This window comes from Dendrobium catenatum, unplaced genomic scaffold (genome assembly GCF_001605985.2).
Source record: "Dendrobium catenatum unplaced genomic scaffold, ASM160598v2 fragScaff_scaffold_716, whole genome shotgun sequence".
Taxonomy (NCBI): Eukaryota; Viridiplantae; Streptophyta; class Magnoliopsida; order Asparagales; family Orchidaceae; genus Dendrobium; species Dendrobium catenatum.
Window position 1 is genome coordinate 24,543,294 of NW_021319178.1, and position 20,113 is coordinate 24,563,406.

Below are 20,113 nucleotides of genomic sequence, written 5' to 3' on the forward strand. Positions count from 1 at the left end.
AAAAAACTCCTAGAAAATTCAGTGATGTTTTAGATGTCACTAAGTTTAAGTGTTGCAGTTTTCATGTCAATTTGGGATCTATCCTAGTTCCTAGAAAACTTCTAAGTTCGCTAGACACGTCCTTAATTTTTGTCCTTAGGGTGTCACTACGCAAAAAACTCCTAGAAAATTCAGTGATGTTTTAGATGTCACTAAGTTTAAGTGTTGCAGTTTTCATGTCAATTTGGGATCTATCCTAGTTCCTAGAAAACTTCTAAGTTCGCTAGACACGTCCTTAATTTTTGTCCTTAGGGTGTCACTACGTTGTAGGAGTTAAGAGTGATGTTTTATCTAACCCTCAAGGTAATAAATGCATGGGAGTACAAAAGTGAAATAAACACACCATGTCCTTAAATCTATGAGAGCCTAGGCTAAGTGCTCGTGGTGCAATCATATATATGCATTCTACGAACAATAAGAAATAAAAGACACCTAATGCAGTGATTAGTAAATGATTGAGATTCAACCATTCGCTAACCCACTCCCCCATGATTGCTCTTCATATCTAGAACCCATGTCTAAAATTTCATGAAATAGCGGAGCTCCCAAAATTAAGATTTAATAAAATAGGTAATTTCAAAGTAATTAAAAATACCTAAATATATAAGAGTTTTTGGAAAATAACATAATTAAAAATAGATCAATTGATATCTATATAAATATAAGGAAGAACCACTGGTCACTCAAGCAAGGCCTCAAAACGGTTTGAAAATAATTTATATCCTGAAAATAATTGTTATAATTAATGTTCAATATCAAAAATACTCGAATAATCAAATCTAAATAGTGATCTGTCAAAACAGCCAAAGTCAGGGGCTGGAAATGGTTTCAAAATTTCTGAAAAGAACGAGGGGTTACACGTGAAAATCCGACTTAAAACGACGAAGATATGAATTTCCGAAGTTTAAAACATAATAAAAGAATGTTTTAAAATAGCACTGTTTCACTGTTTTTGAAATAAAAGAAAATACAGACATACTTTTTATCTGAAAATAGTTTCAAACTATGCAGAATTCAAAATACATCCAAAACAAGGTGCTGTGCATCAAAATCCGATTTAAAACGAGAAAGATACGCAAATTCAAAGTTTAAAGACGATAATTAGATAGTTTTAAAATAGTGTTGTTCACTGTTTTGCAAATAACTGCACACAGACCCAAAAATTTTGAGTAAAACAAGTTCCAGAATGTACGGAATTCAAATACGTTCAAATCAAGGTATTGTGCGTTAAAAACGGAGCGAAAACGAAGAAGATACGAATTTTGGGAGTTTATGTCAATAAAGGATATTTACAAATAAACAATTATTGGAAAATAGTAAAATATAATTAAAAATAATCTAAAAAATAATTAATAATAGTAATTACTACAAAATAAAACTTAAACAGCAAAGTAATAACTTAAACTAATAGTAATTAATATAAGTAACTATTAAATAACAATATAATAATAATTATACTAAAATAATAATTTAAATAAAAATAAAAATAAGGTTATTTTACTGTTTTAATAATAATTAAAAATATATACATTATTTTTATAAAAAAAAATTTCCTAGTGTAGAGAATGAAAATATGAACAAAACGAGGTATTGCACGCAAAAATCGGACGAAAAATGAAATTTTTGACGAATTTTTAAAGATCTGTGAATTAAAAAAACATTTAAAATTAATTAAACCCTAATTAAAACCCTAATCCAGCGGCGGCATGCTCTGGGCGCGACACGTGGCGGCGGCTAGGGCTACGGGTCAACAGCGGGTTGGATCCCGCGGTACCGGAGGCGGCGCAATCATGCCCGCAATGATTGCGGGCTGATTGAAACCGCGTGGTGTCCACACGGTTTTGACTTAAATGAGTCATCAAAGCCCTGGGCCGTTTGATCCCCGCCTATCCGGATGGACGGCTGTGATCTCGGCCTACCAAGATCTTTACGCCCAGACGGACCGCGCGGTTGGACGGACCCGCGGTCCCGCTCGATCAGATCCGTTGATTCGAGGATCAACGGTCTGATCTACAGGGAATCCATGCATGCGGTCAACCGAAACCCTAAACGGATAATCACCTCGTTCTCTCTCGATACTCAACCGAATTTCGCGAAATTTTAAACACAAGACCTGGGTATGAACAGAAATCGTGGGGGACCAAGCTCTTGGAAAATAATCAACTTTCTATAAAGCTATTTAAAGCGGAGTGTTATGTGCTATTCTAAGAGTTTTAAAGGATTTTCACCGTGGGATCTCCAAGCTTTTGATATGGTTGCACTTGTAGACTGTCCTCGTACAAATCTTCAGTTGAAACCGCAACCAAATGAGCCCTGGATCGATCGAATCCAAGCTTTGAGCGTCCAAGCCTCCGGGTCGCCGGAATCTCGCCGCCGGCGAGCTTTGACCGTCGGGATTCGACGGGGGAAGGTGGAGGAAGGATGCAGGAGCTCTCACGCAAAATTTCAGAGGCTGGGGAAGTCTCTCGAAAAAGCAAGAGCAAAAAGATCCTTTCCAAAACCTAATTTTTGGTTATTTAAGGCTCCTCCTCTATCTTGAACGGCCTAGATTCGATCATGATATGATTTGGAGGGAAATATCAGTGATTAGGTCGTGGATTCGAATTCCAAAACGTTTGGAATTGATTAAGGCATTAAATGAGGCTTTAATGGGCTCTAAATAGGTGATTTTCACCTATTTAAGACTTGGTTTGACCAAGTCAACGATTGACTTGGTCAAACCAGTCAAGGGAGTCAAGGGGGTGGGGCTCGAGCTCAAGAAACCATGAAAATAAATTTAAAATTGATTTTAGGCCTAAAAGGTCCAAATTGGTCAACCCTGGTTGACTTGGTCAACCGGGTTGACCAAGGGTCTAAGCTCGGGCTCGACAGACTCGACTCGACCCACTGAACCCAATGGGGAGGGCCATAGGGTCTGGCCTGGTCAATTTGACCAAGTCAACTGTTCGGGCCCAAATCTGGGCAAAATCGAGGTCAACAACCGGGCTGAAAGTTTCTGTGTAGTTGATACCTAATTGTTGATCGTAGCCAAGTGCTACGAGACGTGCTTTGTAACGATCTAGCGTGCAATCGGGTAGAGTCTTTGTCTTGTAGGTCCACTTGCAGCTGAGGATTAGTTTGTTGAGCGGTGGGGGTACTAGAGTCCAGGTACCTTGTTTCTTTAGTGCTTGAAATTCTTCATGCATGGCCTTCTGCCAGTGGTTAATCTGTGCTGCCTGTTTGTAAGTGCTCGGCGTGCCCTGTAAGAAAGTAGAACTGACAAGGGATAGTATTTGTTACGGTTTAGAGATTCCAGATTTTAGATGTGTTGTCATGTGGTGTGATGGTTGATGAGGAACCGGAGGGGACGGTGCTGTGGTTGTGGTGTGGATCATGGTTGGAGTGAGTTTGTCCGAGATTGCTGGACTGTCTGGGTTGTGTGTGATAGTGAAAGGTGGTGAGGTGGTAGCTGTGGGTTGGTTGATTGAGGTTGTGATGGTGGAGACAGGTGTTAGGAGGTAGGGTGATATGTGAGTGGGAGTGGCAGCAGTATTGTCTTTTGGCTGGGAATTGTTGTTCTTGTAAGGAAATATGTGCTCGTGAAAGACAACGTGCCTCGAGATGTGAGTCTTGTGGGTGATTAGATTGTAGCATTTGTAGCCTTTGTGTGACGTAGAATAGCCGAGAAAGATACATTCTTGCGATCGTGGCGATAGCTTGTTGGCTGCGTACGGGCGGAGCCAAGGGAAGCAGAGGCAGCCGAACGTGCGGAGAAATGTATAATTGGGAGGACGATCGTGAAGACGGTGAAAAGGAGTGTTGAGATTTATTGATTTAGAGGGAAGATGATTAATGAAGTAGTTTGTTGTAGATAGTGCTTCTGCCCAGAATGTGTTAGGAACGTTGGAGGCCTGAAGGAGAGTGCTTGTGAGTTCCAAGAGGTGGCGGTGTTTGCGTTCGGCCACCCCATTTTGCTCGGGAGTGTGCGGACAACTGAGTTGTCGTTGAATGCCGTGAGTGTGAAGGAAGGTAGTGAATTATGTGCTTGCCTATTTTCGGGGTCGTGTTGAATTGGGTTTTAATTAATTTTTAAAGAATCTTAAATTTGGAAAATGTTTCTTGCTTTGTATGCATTAAGTAAAGCCATGTAAAACGGGTGTTGTCATCTGTGAACAGAACGTAGTAACGAGAACCATTGGTAGAAGGAATTGGTGCTGGTCCCCAAACGTCCGTGTGAAGTAATTCAAATGGCAATTTTGTGGTAGAAACAGTTCTATTAAATTGTATTTTGTGACTTTTGGACACTACATGAGATACAAGGTAAAATGCTGGAGCTAATCTTGATGTCTGGTATAGCTTGAGGCAGGACGGATAATATCTGGCGGTGGGGATGGCCTAGACGGTCGTGCCATGTCTGGATGATAGTCTTGCTTGCGTGTAGGGCTGTAGGTGCGACATCTTGCAGCTTGGGAATCTTGTAGAGTCCATCACGTAGGTTGCCACGAAGAAGAGGACGACATTCCTGGATATCATTTATCACAAAACCATTCGCATCAAATTTTATGGAGATAGGATTATCAACAGTTAATTTGGAAACAAAAAGAGATTTTGAGCTAAAGATGGAACGTGAAGAATCTTGCGTAGATAAAGCTTACGGGGTGTTTCGGGTAGAGGTAAGAGACCCTGACCGGAATTTTGGATTGGCACAGTTGATCCGTTTGCTATTGAGACGCTATCTGTCCCGGTGTAGGAGTGCAGGTACTGAACGTTGGAGATGTCCGGTGTAAAATGAGCGGAGGCGCCTGTGTCCAGGATCCATTCGGAGTTGTTGGTTGTTGGTTGTGCTTGAAATGCTTGCGGAGATCTTGTGACCGTGGGGGCGAATTTGAAATTACACCTGTGCCAACAATTGAGGGCGATATGGCCGGTCTTGCCACAGATTTGGCAGGTAGGCCTGCAGTTGGTCGCTGGAGCTGTGTCGAGACAGGTGGGGAGGGGTTTTGGTATTGTTGCTGAGATTTGTTCTTGACAAACCTTTTCTGTATTCTGCCTTTCGGCGAGTTGTAGGTGTTGGAGTAGAGGGCTGTGTTGCTTGCTGTGGAGGTGGAATCTTTGGCGAGTTCTTGAGTGACATTGATCTCTTCGCTGCATAGCATGGAGTAAAGATTGTCTAGATCGAGCGAGATGGGGTAGGTGCGAATTGCGGCTTTGAACGGATTATAGGAGGCAGGAAGTCCGTTGAGAATGTGAATAATTACGTCTTCCGGGTCTACAGTGGATCCGGAGGCCGCAATGCTGTCTACAATGGTTTTGATTTGGGTTAGGTATTGTTGCATTGTGAGGTTTTTCATTTGCACATTGTGGAGTCCGTTCTTGAGTTGTATGACGCGAGAGCGACATGTAGGTTGAAGTCGTCGTTCAAGAACTTGCCAAACCTCTTGGGCGGTGGTGGAAGATTTGATGTAAGGAAGAATAGCAGGTGATATTGTTGAGAACAAAGCGGAGAGGAGGTTGGCATCTTCTAGTTTCCAACGGAGGAAGTCGGGTGAAGCAGCGTCTACCGGAGGCGAAGAGGAGCCGGTGAGATGTCCGGTATAACCATTGGCGGTGAATTGTTGAAGAACCTGAATGCTCCATATGGCATAGTTATCGACGGTGAGGGATTGAGGAATGAGATTCTTGATGTTGGATATGAGAAACTTGAGTTGTGGTGGTATGATGATATCGGTGGATGGTTGGTCGGAGAGAGGGGAGGAGGTGGTCGGATGGGTGTTGGTTGATTCTTGATCAGCCATGGAAGGCTCTGATACCAAGAGAGCAAGGAAGAAGAAGATCCAAGAAGAGAGCAGCGGAGACAGAGAGTAAGGAAATAAATGGAATTGTATTAACCGAAAAATCAGATTACAGAACGTCTTTACTTAAATAGATACAATAATGGTATTATGGTAATTAAACTAAGGATGTTCGCTCAGACCCACACCCGCCTGCCAGCTGCCACACGCGCGCGCTTGCTGCTGCCCTTTCGCACGCTCCGCTCCTGCCCCGCGCTCGCCCGCGCCTTCCCGCTCACGCTTGCCAGCGCGTCCGTGTCTATTCGCCCGCTCGCGCTCGCACACCCGCTTGCCCGCCTGCTCACGCTTGCCCGCTCGCGGGAGTCCATGCCCACGTCCATGCGCGTGTTCGAGTCGGGTCAACCCGACAACCCGTCGGGTCGGGTATTGTGTTTGAATTTTCAACCCGTTTACCTACCTAGGTCAGATTAGGGTCGACCCGTTTGAACCCGGGTCAGTTCCAGGTTCGACCCGAACCTGACCTGTGTCCCGAAATTGACACCCCTAATATTACATACATACCATCATATGCTATTTTAATTTCAAATATTCCACTCATATTTCCTTCCTACCACTCACATATTTCATTTCTGCCAATCATATTTGATATAAAAATAAACTATAGATAGTATATGTGTAATATTAAAATTTTAAATTTTAAATATGTAAATAGAATAATATATAATGATATTTATGTAAATCTCTTTTTTTTTTCAACCCAAGTCTTATAATAGATTAGTACACATTACACCGAAGAAATAAATCATGATATTATATGAAATCGGCTATTTTTGAACGTCTAATTAATATGTTTTCTCAAATACCCTATTTTCTATTACACCCGCTTTGTACTTATTTATGCAGGGCATATAGAAGGCTCTCCAAAGTAAAAAAATCAACAACTGATCGCACAAGCCCGCTTCTAAATATATTCGGAACCACCATAAGTGACCGCATCAGCAACAATCGAATCGTCCATCCTTACATTGGACCACACCAACGGCCCATAAACCGCCAGGCGCCCATCGAACCTCAATACAGCCAGGTGCAGCCCACTATCCGTCCTCTTGTTGCTGCTCCAGAGCCTCTGCGCCCCATTTTTCACGCTAAGCTCCCCACTGCTCTCCAACTGCAGGTAACATCCCGCCGGCCCTTGCGTCACCTGTTCAAAACATATTTTAAATTTCAACGTTTCATATCACGTCAAGAGAGATTATCACAATTTATTGTTCGGAGACCGATCAGAATACATCATGTCAGTGATATCGAGCTCAGTACAAGAGCGGCACCAAGCCGCGGTACTGAGCAGTACCAAGCCGGGTACCAAGCAGGGGGCAATGTGGCGCATTCTGATTAGTCTCCGAACGGCGTTCGGTGTCCACACAGAATAATTTCACCTCCAGTTGAGAGAAGGCGTCCAGAGACCAACCAGAACGTCACTTCACTTTTTTATTCATGCCTGGTACTTTTTGGTAACGACATGTTTTGATTGGTTTCTAAACCGTTCAATATCCGCACAGAATAATTTCTCCAAGTTGAGATTTTTCAACATTTAGAAAGAACTTTTTTTTTTCACTCAACATGTAAATGAAAGAACTTTAGCTTGGATTGAAGTGTGTTTTATTCTATGCGGATGTCAAACATAGATCACCGTCCTGAGACCAATCAGAATATATCATATCAGTGATACAGAGCTCAGTACCAAGCCGCTGTACCGAGCAGTACCGGGCCGGGTACCAAGTAGGGGGCAACGTGATGCATTTTGATTGGTCTCCGGATGGCATTTGACGAATCAAAATGCCACGTCACTTTTTTATTAATTGGTCTACGGACCTTTCACTATCCGCAGAGAATAATTTCTCCAAGTTGAGATATTTCAGCATTCAGAGAGAACTTTTTTTTTTTATCACTCAGAAGCTTGGACCGAAGTGTTTTTATATTTTATTATGATCAAAACGATACCTTGGTGTTCGTCTGCCACAGCCACCTACCGGACCTTGTGTGGTTAATCACCAAATTGCATCTCCAGAAAGCCAGCTCGTATTCCTTGTACTTCAGCTTATCCCCAGCTAACATCCGGTGACCAGATTGAAGAACATATTCTGTAGCCGGCTCCTCTATGGCCAAGTCTTCTGGGCCGCCAAGTCCATTCGGATTACTCGTAGACCAACGGCGATGCCCGTATATAGCAATTCTTCCCTTCGCGTCGAGCACGAGCGCGTATTTTCCTTTCTTAGACCTGGCCCCGCTTGACCATAAGGCGTAGTGGACGCTGCGACGGACGACGAGCTCGCCTCGCTGGGTCAGCACGAGGTAGCAATCGCTGTTTCCGTTGGCGGTGGCGTTCGTGCTCCAACTCGGTTGGGTGTTATTGTAGAGAACGAGGCGGCAGTTGTGATGCATTGCGAGAAGGTAGGGGCCGTTCGTGAGGTTTTGGCCGGGCATGAGGATTTCGTCAGTGTAGAGAACATGGTCGGCGAGGGACAAGCGCGGTTCGTTGAGGAAGGAGAAGCAGAAGAAGCAGAGGAAGACGAAGGAGATAGAAGGGAAAGCCATGGGAGAAGAGAAGGGAAGGGTTGGATTGGTTGTGGTGGATTGATTGGTTTAGGTGGTTTGTATGTCTTTTGGATGGAGGATTGATGGAGGTGGTAATGTCGCGTTTAAAATATGAAATGGCGTCGTGTTAATAACGTGCCCTGCCGTTCTTGCATGGGATGCTTCATGACGATAGAAATAATTAAGTTCATAATGGTTGATTTATGCATGTTGTACATGATGAATTAATTAACCAGAGCTTGCGGTGAAGTTTGAGAATGCTAAGAAGCGTAGCAGTAAGGAGAAAAAAGATAATTTTGTTTACTGCTTCCATGATATTAAATACAGGAATATATAAAAAATATAACTGTGCTCGGATATCAAAGCTTTTGCTCTTCAGATACGCTTAGAAGTATGGGAGATTCCTCTTTTTTCTTATTGGATGCGGGTCTAGTAAGCATTAGTATTATTGCGGGCTAGAATATATGCGGTGATAGAATTATAATACTGCATTTTAGTGTTGTATGGTTATCCAACTCACATACAGATAACACAATATTTTTTACGTGGAAAGCCCTGGAAAGGAGAAAAACCACGGGGTCTTGCCCAGTTGAAATTATTTCACTAATGTTTTGGTAGATTACAGTGAGCTCACTCATCCTTGAGGGCGATCAGATTACAATGTCAACCATATGATTGAAAACTAGTGACAAACAAGGATGAACGTCCAGCGTTACTTGGTGGACTGGTAGAAGTCCGACGTTATTTGAAAATTCGAGCGTTAGTTGATAGTCTGGTTGTGGTTTGACAGAACTTTGACGTCAGGCGGTAGTCTGACAGAACTCTAATGTTGAGCAGTAGTATGACAGAACTACAAGCATCAGGTGGTGGTTCAACAGAAGTTCAGGCCTCACATGTGGTAGTTCGATAGAAGTCTGGGCCTTAGGTGGTGGTCCGACAGAAGTTTGGGCCTCAGGTAGTGGTCCGACAGAACTTCAATCGTTAGGTGGTGGTCCGACAGAAGTCCGAGCCTCAGGTGGTGGTCCGGCAGAACTTCGAGCCTCAGGTGGTTGGTCCGATAGAACTTCGAGCGTCAGGTGGTTGTCCAGTAGAAGTCTGGGCCTCAGGTCGTGGTCAAGCAAAACTCCGAGCCTCAATGGTGGTCCGACAGAACTCTAGGCCTCAATTGGTGGTTAGACAGAAGTTCAAGCCTCAGGTGATGGTCCAGTAGAACTCCGGCCCTCAGGTGGTGGTACGACAAAACTCTGGGCAGTGATCGAGGAGGTAATGAAGTAAGAGCAATCTCTGATCTCTCACTTCTTTCCTTAAGTTTCGGGTCTCCTTTTCAAAAGGAATGAGAGGTATATTTATAGATTTCTTGGAGTAGCATGACCCATAAATAGGAGGAAGATCAAGGGTAAATGGGGAGCGATTTGGATGAACGGTAGATGTTGAATCTATTGATCGTGGACCGTTCGTTAAACATTAAAGGTATTAATGATGTCGGAATTCTGTAATCTTGGCTCATTGGATTCGTCTCGTCGAGCCGCTCAATTCTATTATAAGCATGACACATTTGGAAAACATATGACAATCCAAATTGTGGTTCAAACCCTCCATTAGCGCTTCGGACCCTTGATTTGGACTCATTTGTGCTTGGATTTAGTCAAATTTGGCGACATTGGATTTGTATTTCCAAGACGTCCAGTTCACATATTATGTAGAACCTAGAATCCAAAGGCTCTGTCTGGTTTTAAAAAAAATGAAAGAGAGAAAATGGAAATGAAATGAAATGAAAATTGAAATACTAAGAAAATCAAGTTGAAAATAATTTTTGCCCACTTATTTGATTGAGGAGAATCTGAAGGAATAAACAAATTTAAGGATAAAAGCAGCCTAATATCATGCACATAACAACTTCAAGTATAGAATAATAAAGGAAGCATACTCTCGTTCAAATTAACTTGCCAAAACCAATTTCTTATCAATTAAACCCAAACCAAACTGTCAAGAAATTATTACGAAAATAATATTTCGTTTCCACTTAATTCCTCACAAACTGAAGGCATAAACTTTGAGCAATATCCTATCCACAATCCAATGTCTTCTTAAAAATCTCTCTTAGAAGAGCTCGGCATGAATTTTTGCAATGCACAGCATCAGGAGATCAGGGGGATAGAAAATATCACCTAAACCAAAGCCTCTCAGTATGATTGGTAAGCAAATTTTGACAAATACCTGACAAAATTGTCTTTCAACTAATCTATACCATTAAGGCTTCAATTGGAACAGTTTAAGCTTTTTCCTATTTTTTATTTTAAAAGCTCTTTTGTAGCCCCAATTTAAAAAATGCTTCTCTAAAAAAAGTTTTTGAAGGCAAAATTTTGATATAGCAATAAAAAAGTTCTCTCTACTAACTTTTTTCTTACAACAAACATAGTATGAAAAGCAATTCCAAACAAATCTTAAAACTCTATGAATGGTTAACCGTAGATTAATCCTCGATAATATGACCTAGGAGGAAAAAAATCTGCAGTTGACTTATATGTCCTCTATCATAATGCCCACTATTTTGTAAAAAAGACAAACCAAGGCTTCGTTTGAGATAATTTTCTTACTGTTTTCTAAAACAACTTTCTAATATAAAAATTTGAAGATTAAGAAATAAATCAAACTAGGGATAAGGATAACTCAACCATGGAAGATCCATTGATAGATGGCAAACAGCAGCTGCATCAACACACTTATAAACAACATAGACCTTGATCACTTCCATTTGAAAACAGCCACAATAGAAGAACTTGGTGCAACCCAAAGAGCCATGCTTCTTCCACAACTAACCCATCGACTACAAATATACAACTGACACAGCCTTATAATTTCAAAGGCAGTAATACCTACCACACTGCACATTATATAGCACCCAAAACCCATAAAGACAATATTCCAAAAAGGAAAGAAGTTGATTAAGAAATAAAGAAGAGACAAATAACAAGTAGCTCAATTGACAATGGGATCCATGAACAAAGAAAAGTATAGTAGATTTCTTCAAAACATAGTACATGAATCCCCCTAATGATCACAGTGATAGGAAGTGCTTGCATAAAGTTAGGAAAAGCCTTGCCTGAAATCTGATTTCAACAATTTAAAAAATCAACGACAAGAAAACCAAGAATATAACACACAAGAACACTTTACTATTGAAAGTTTTATTAAAGAAAAGATAAGATACAAGTGAAACTTCAATTGGAGAGGAAAATCTGGCTCTCCCAAATCTCTAGCTGATGGCTACAGCCCAAGCACCCTAAGAACACTCTAAGTTCGGAAAACAACACATACTCCTAACCCTAGGAAAATCATCTACTTAAAGCAAACAATAAACAACAAATACCTAAACAGCCCTCCCCCGATTCCCTCCCATTTCCTTCATCATTTCCCTCTCAAATCAACCCTCAAATCTGCCCCCTTCAATTAGAAAATATTTCCTAATTAATCCTCACCAAATCATCCCCTGTCATCTTCAATTAGGAAACATTTCTTAATTAATCCCCTCCAAATCAGCCCTCAAATGTGCCCTCTTCATTTAAGAAATATCTCCTAATTAATCTCTTCTAAATCAGCTCCAAATATGCTCTCTTCAATTAGTAAATATCTTCTAATTAATCCCCTTTGATTAAGAACATTCCCAAACAACTTCCTCTTGATTAGGAAACTTCCTAATTCCCTCACAATCAAGTCGGACGGTCCATCACACAGTTGTGGTTCCTTGAAGTTTCAGGCCATTCTGAAATGCAACATAAACATCATAGAAAATATAAATGTATTAGATGGTAGTCCTACTCAGAATTTGGTTGGCCTAAAAATCATCATAGTTACCCATAAATATTCTTTATTCATAAACAAAAAACATGCAATCATATGTTATGCTTATAGCTATGTTAGATGATGAAGACGAGACAAAAAAATATGAATTTTATCAGCAGCAAACTAGCGGCAAACTCATTAAGATTTTGCCTCATAATGCAATTTCCTTTTTCCCTTCCCATCGAGAAAGATTCCAAAATTTCACCTACATGCATAAAAATTATAATGATGACAATGGTCCTCACACTTACATGGTGATAGACTATTATCTATTTTACAAGATTAGCAGCTCTTATCAAGAAAGACAATTGGACAATTATCCATTTTACAAGAATAGTAGCTCTCATCCCCACACATCTAATATTATTCACCCACTTTTTTGAATGGTTGAGATTTACAATTCATGGTCCCTTCAAAGTTGCCAATATCAATTTTTTTTAGTTGAACTCCACTTCAAACCTCAATCATTTAAAAAAAGTAGTTGAAAGATACCATATATGGAAGGATAAGAACCCATGCTCTTTAAAAACAATGAGAATAAGAATATCTGCAATCAGTACCCACAACTTCACCTTCCAAACAAACTAAGCACTCATCATTAGTGATTGGTAATGGACACAAAAACAAAGAACGAACTTAATAACTCAAAAAGTTGTGTTGCTTACACAACAATCCCTTCCACTACAAATATACTTCTGAAACTGCCTTATAGGAATGTTAATGAAAATTCAAAGAAAGTGAAGCGTATTGCATTGCATATTGAGCATGAGGAAATGACGACGAAGTGGAAATTGAAGTATTAATAGAACTAAAATGAAAATAGACTTGCCTATTTGTTAGATTGAGGGGAAATTGAGTAGAAAATAAATATCTTCTCTTTTTTTTCTTGAAGGAATATTGAAAAAATTGAAGAATGAACCCAAATTAATATTGTACACACTTCAATTTTAAGTAGGGAATCATAAAGACAAATATGCACACATTCTAGTTTACTTGGTCAAACCAATTCCTTATCAACAACACCTAAACCAAACAATCAAGATGTAACTATTAGGTAAATAATATTTCTTTTCCACTTAATTTCTCCAACCAAAACATTGCCAAAAGAGAGGCATTCCCAAAAGATATGAAAAGGAAGAGCAAATCAAGAATAAGAATAAACATATGATTGTGGAATCCATGAAATAAGAAAAGCGGAGAAGCTTTGCATATTATATTGCACATTGTGTAATACTCATAACCCAAAAGGACTCCATTTCAAAAAGAAAAAAATTAGGGACCACGTACGAATAACAAGAGGGCTAAGATGATTATGGAAGTCATAAAACAAGACAAGTTCAAAAGCTTTCTACTAATAGTTATGCATAAATCCCCTTAGTAATTGCAGCTGTGCGGTTGCCAAAGAAGCTCCAGACCATCCAAACACGCCACATCATTACCATAGAAAATATAGAGATATTTCATAGCAGCCTTATGCAATCAGTAGTTAAATTCTAAATAAACATCATCATTGCCCTCACAAATTTTTACTTATAAAAGATACAATATCACACTACTGAATGTACTGAATGGCACAAATCTTGATAGACAGGACCTCCTAACTCTATTGTATGGTAGAGACGAGGCATGATTGCAATGCATTCAACAATATTTTATCATTCATCATATCCTAATAAAATTTCCATTATTGAATGCATGCAATCAGAGCTTGAGATGAAAGGATTCCATGTACACGAACACAATACCATTTGAAAAAATCTGTTGGGAGCTTGAATGCTCAAGAGTAACTGATAAACTTTGGTTCTCAGATTATTATGCTTAAATACTTGAATCTCTAAGTTGTCACGCCATCACCATAAGAAATAGTTTTACCAAGGCAGTCATGAATGGTGATGGTTAAAATCTACCATCAATTCGGTTCTTCATGTCGTGTATGGCACTAATCCTAAAATAAGCATACAATTAGGACATAATTGATTTTGACTGTAAAGTTGAAGCAAATGGCAGGATTTCTATCTATAGCACAAAAAACTTTTCCATTCTTTTACAAGAAAAATATAAAATGAAGAAAATTAACCCATATGCCTTACAATTCATATCTTGTTTCATATTGTAACACCTAACCAACTTTTTTTTTTCACTAGCAAATTCGCTAAAGTAAATCCACAATTGTACAATCCTGCCCATATATATATATATACAGAGAGAGAGAGAGATAGAGAGAGAGAGAAGATATCCTAAGCAAATTTTTCTCAAAACAGAAATAAGCAGTTTTTTCCGTTGAATTCAAGCCCTAAGTAAGAAAACAAGGTAGCACCGATTGGTTGAAGATTTTCCAGCCCTACTTGATGCCTCATAAATGCCAGATTTTCACGATAGATCATTGATATGTCAAAAAAAAAAAAAGAAGAGCATTGATCATTCATATTTGCTAATCTACAATATCAAAATTTTGTGCAAGATCCCAAAAAGCTTGTTGCACGGCAACTCTTACTCAAATATACATCTACAACAGCCTTAGAAAGGAATTTTATTGGAACTTAAAAGAAAGTAATGTCTACCAAATTGAACATTGTGTGGCACCCAAAACTAGAAAACAAAATATTCGCAAAATGAAAGAAGAAGGTTTCCGCTGTTTGCAATGTTTTAATCCTCCTAGTGAGCAGTTGAGGTTGCCAAAAAACCTCCAGGCCATTGTGTGATGTAATGTCATTAGCATAAGAAACATAGAGATGTCCCAGAACAACCATGTGCAAGCAATGGCTATGAGTTTTTTATAATTTATCAAAAAATATATTTGCTGTTAAAATTTAAAAAATAATAGTATATAATTTTTCTAATTACTCATTTCAAGAGAATATTTAAGATATACTATAAATAAAAATAACTAAAATATTTTCTAAGAATATTTATATTAAAATCATAAAAATTAAATATTAAATATAATAAAGCATTCTTCTGGATGGAGTAACAAACTGCTATCACCGTGACACCTTGTGTTAGGTAGCCGACCATGTGACCATTGGGCCATATGAGTGGAGGAGTGTGCTGGTTCCGATTTTTAAGAACAAAGGCGATGCACAATAGTGTGCGCATTTTAGAGGAATTAAATTAATATGTCATACATTAAAACTATGTGAGAGAGAGTAATTGAGCATAAATTACAAGAAGATACAAATGTTTCTAAAAATCAATTTGAATTAACGCCATGTAGATCTACTATGGAAGCTTTACATTTATTGAGAGTTTTGATGGAGAAATATAGAGAGAATAACGAGGATCTACATATAATATTTATTGATTATGAAAAGCATGTGATATAGTTTCAAAAGAAGTGCTATTGAGAATTCTAGAAAATAAAATAGTTTATAATGCTTATACTCAAGACTCAAGTCATTAAAAATATGTATGCATGAGCTGTTAATTGTGTTCAAGCACATGGCGGTTTGACTAACTATTTTCCTATTTCAATTGGATTACATCAAGGACCAAGTTTATGTCCATATCTGTTTGCTTTATTAATGGATGTTCTTACTAGGTATTTACCAGAGTACCCTAGTGTTTTTTTTTGCTGATTATATTCTTCATGTTAATAAGACTAAAGAAGGAGCTAAATAAAAACATGAATTATGGAGATCAACTTAGAGTCTAAAAGTTTTTGTTTGAGCATATCTAAAATAGAATACATTGAGCATGATTTTAGTAGTTTTAATGGGGGGATTGTGACTTTTGGTGATCAAGCCATTAATAAGAGTACACATTTTAGATATCTCGTGTATATTGTTCAGAGTGATGGAGGATTGCATCGGGCCTATTGTGTGAAAGAAAAGTACCCTTCAAATTTAAAGGGAAAATTCTATAAGATGGTTTGTGAGACCTGTAATGCTTTATGACACAAAATGTAGACCATTAAAAAAGAAGCATAAATGGAGGAACCAATCAAAAAGTGAGAACTTAAATGACATTGAAAACATTAAATAGGACATGCGTCGCAACTTTCTATGAAAATCCATACAAGATCATAGCTTTCTATGAAAAGCTATACAAGATCCCCTTGGTAATGGCCATTGATTGTGATTGCCTGAGAAGCTTCACACCATCAAAACATGCTACATCATTATCATAGGAAATATAGAGATATTCCATAGCAACCACATGCAACCGACGGCTAAATTCTGAATCATCATTACCAACTCCATAACAAATTCTAACTACAAAGAGACATCAACACACTATCGCATGTTATTTGTATGTCATTAATCATGATAATTGTCATATGATTAAGCCCTCCAAACACTATTTCATGGTAGAGATAAAGCTAATGATAGGATATCCTTCTGAAAATTATAAATATTTTTTCGTAGTTTTTTTTTTTTTTCATAACAAGAGATTATGATACTACACCTCTTCAAGAGGCATCACTCCTCAGAGCAATAAAACTCCATCATCTGGACATAAATTCTACAAGAGATTCCATAAAAGAGGACATGATGGATGAACAAATCATGTTCATACAAAACCAACTTCAAATTTATGGTAAAGAGAAATTCTTTCCTCACGTAGCACCTTTATAATGTGAAGCATGACAACAAACAACAGAACAAAAGTTCTTTACAAGGGTTCATAATGTTGCTTTGAGAAATTCTATAAGGAGTGCGACAAGTGATCATCATCGCCGTTAGCATTTAATCTTCAACATCAAGAGAAGGGTGCAAAAAATTTTATTAGACATACCCACAATAATAAGTCAGGACAAAATACATTGGGAAATTTTTTATCTAAATGCAACTCTCGGCTATATTGTTGCCAATCAACACTTAAACAATTGCAACCCTATAGCTTATGGCACTAACATGAGATCCTTCCCTATCAAAATCCTCCTCAAGCACCACCAAGCCCTAAAATATTTATTAAAAATTCCTTTAAGTAGGAAATGATTGATCACCGGACCACAGGTATTAAACCTAATTGCAATCATTATAGTCAAATGCTTCTCCCACCACTTCATGTAAATCATGACAATTTTATTTTATCATCTTACACCTCATCACAAAAATTATGTTAATGAAGATAATAAAAATGATAATTTTATTTTAACTTGTTTAATGCATCAAAATATTACCATTTCATTAGTGGAACTTCAGAGAAATCATATATTCTAACTTCAAGCAACCAAATGAGCCCTACAGAGTATTCTTTGTTAATAATTCAAAAGTAACTGATACTTCATCTGGCATGTAGATGCAAAAAATATAATAAACTTTGCAGAATTGATCTGATCATGAAATAATAGCATTGTGTGACCATCATGATAATTTGAGGGGTTCAGAGCAGCACAAAGAGACAATGGGAGGAGGTAGAGAGAGGAACATCGAGGAAGCAAATCACCATCACCGAGCTGTTCAGTAGCAGTTTCCGAGAACGATTAACCTAAATCCTGCAAAACAGCAAAAATGAGATCTTTAAAACCAACATAATCTTAAAATTCATTTCTCCCCCATTTTATCTTTAATATTCGATTTTGCAAATCCGGGCATTGGATGGATTTCACACGTCGCTGGTCCTGTCAATGCTTCTTCAGTCAGCCTTCACAACGTTATCGCTTCTCCGTCGTCTAGGGTTTTTAGAATTTTGATTTTGGGAGAAAGACGAGGGTTTCGGACACTCGGTTAAGAGGTTGTATGGGTGCCGGATTATAACAGGATTTAGCATAAATCTTGCTAATCAGTGAAAATAACAAATTTAAATCCTGCAGAATCTAAAACCCCGTTCCTTCTCTGTTTTCCCCAAAATCTCGTAAAAGAAGAAGCGCGCCAAAAGAGAAAGATCGTTACCCCCCGCCGACACTTCCCATCCAACACACAGATGGTGAAGAAGCTTCGGGACTCATTCAAGATGCTAGTTCACGCAAAGAACGCGAAGCCACGCAGCAACGAAGAAATGGCTACAATGAAAAGTAAACCATATACATGCCAGTTTTATTCTTGAAAAATAAATGCAGCGTAAAAAAAAAAAGATGGATTTACATACATGCCATTTTATTTTAGGTTATTTATATATTTAACATTAAAATTTTAATATTATGTAACACTCATATAAAATTTTAATATCAAATATGTCATTCATATATTTCATTCATACCACCCATAATACCTTATAAATTTTAATATTTCATTTCATGCGCGTATATTTGTTACATGAATGATAGACATGTAATATTAAATTTTTAGGTATTAGATATGTAAATAATATGAAATAAAGTGGTATGCACGTAAATCCCCCTAAAAATATTTGGGTCTGCTTTATTGGCTGAAAAAAGAAAAATAATCTAAGAAATTACACTATAAAAAGAATATTTTGAAGTTGTTTGGAATGTAAAGTAAATACAAATAAATGATTTTTTTTGTTGGAAATAATGAATGTAAACTATATTTCTAAATGGTGTCAGCCGACCGATGACGGGTGAAGGGCAGCAATGGCAGATGTTGCCGACAATGATGCTCAAGCAAGTAGTAAGCAGTATAAAGTGTTCTCACCTAAAATTGGGGAAAACAATTTACCTCAAAATTGAACTATAATGAAATACACTGCATTTATTATATTTACTTTAAATTTATTTTCCATACATTCCACTGCATTTATTTGATGTAAATTTATTTGACAATATTAGTATAATGATCAATAAAGTTAAATATTATTTATGAAACTACATTTATTATATTATACTTTACTATATGTAATAAGTGATTAATATCTTATTTTTTGTTTCTAATTATTTTTATTTCTACAAATTTTATCTCTCCCAAATTTGTCAAAAATATTATCTCCTGATTTTATAAGTTTTCACCATGCAAGTTATTGATTTGGTCATTGTAAATGATTTGATGTAATTTTATTGCATTTAAATTAAGTACTAAATGATATAAGATACATGATATGATAACTCAATGTAACATCCTAATGATCCACGTGATTTACTGATTGAGAGTCATAAGGAACTGGAGATTAATTGAGAGTTACAAGGAGTCAGAGTGACTGATTCACATGATTTAAGGGGCGTCTAATTAGGTGTCATTAGTAAATGAGCAGGATATTCTTAAGATACAATTATTGAATATCTAAATTTTGATGCTGACATCATCATGAACATTGTACTAGTATTGTGACTGACACTAATACAACTTGTTATTATGAATATTATTTAACATTATTGTTCATGATACCAATATTATTACTATTATTAATATTATTGATTTTGATTGTTATTGTAACTGATGATGTAACAGATTGAGATATGATGAACTATAAAAGGATAAATTGATGCATATATTTTTTATATGATTTATAGTATATTGTTTTATTTTATCTTGTATTAGTTTCAATTATAAGATTTTAGTTACTTATTGGGTTATGTGTTAATTACGTTATTTTAAATGTTTTCATGAAGGGATAAGGATCCTATGATATGAGGTTTTGGATATATATTTTTCATTGGTAAGCTCTAGTTAAATGATTAAAATGGAAGGCATATGTGTGACATATGTTAAGAAATGTAGAGGTAGATATGAAAAGACTTGATTGAAAATATTAAAAAAGATATTTTTTATTATATTTAAATGATAACTTGACTTTTAATATGATGTTGTTGATGTTAATGTTCTTCCAAAACTACGATGATAATATGGTTGTCAAACAACAACCACATATACATTTTCTAAACAAAATGAACATTGATCATTTATATTTGGTGAGACACTTAAACAAAAGAACTTGGTGCAACATTTAAAATGTGAGGGTTTCAAAAATTTATGGTGAAAGATGATGGATGTTAATAAGGATGCAAATGACCAAATACGCTGGCCGAG

General features: G+C 37.5%; 1 protein-coding gene and 1 long non-coding RNA gene across 2 annotated transcripts; both read right to left on the reverse strand.

Annotated features, from left to right (window-relative positions):
- Positions 1-6,601: 6,601 nt before the first annotated feature.
- LOC110114180 (mannose-specific lectin 2-like) lies at positions 6,602-9,246 on the reverse strand. The gene is made up of 2 exons (XM_020846964.2): positions 7,812-9,246; positions 6,602-7,011 (listed from the first exon to the last, which is right to left on the reverse strand). Exons 1-2 carry the CDS (start codon positions 8,403-8,405, stop codon positions 6,772-6,774), a joined length of 834 nt encoding a protein of 277 aa, XP_020702623.1. The 5' UTR covers positions 8,406-9,246; the 3' UTR covers positions 6,602-6,771.
- A 6,563-nt stretch (positions 9,247-15,809) lies between these two features.
- On the reverse strand, positions 15,810-18,218 carry LOC114579956. Its single transcript, XR_003701247.1, has 2 exons — positions 18,083-18,218; positions 15,810-17,685 (listed from the first exon to the last, which is right to left on the reverse strand). It is a non-coding gene; the product is annotated as an uncharacterized LOC114579956 (long non-coding RNA).
- Positions 18,219-20,113: the final 1,895 nt, after the last annotated feature.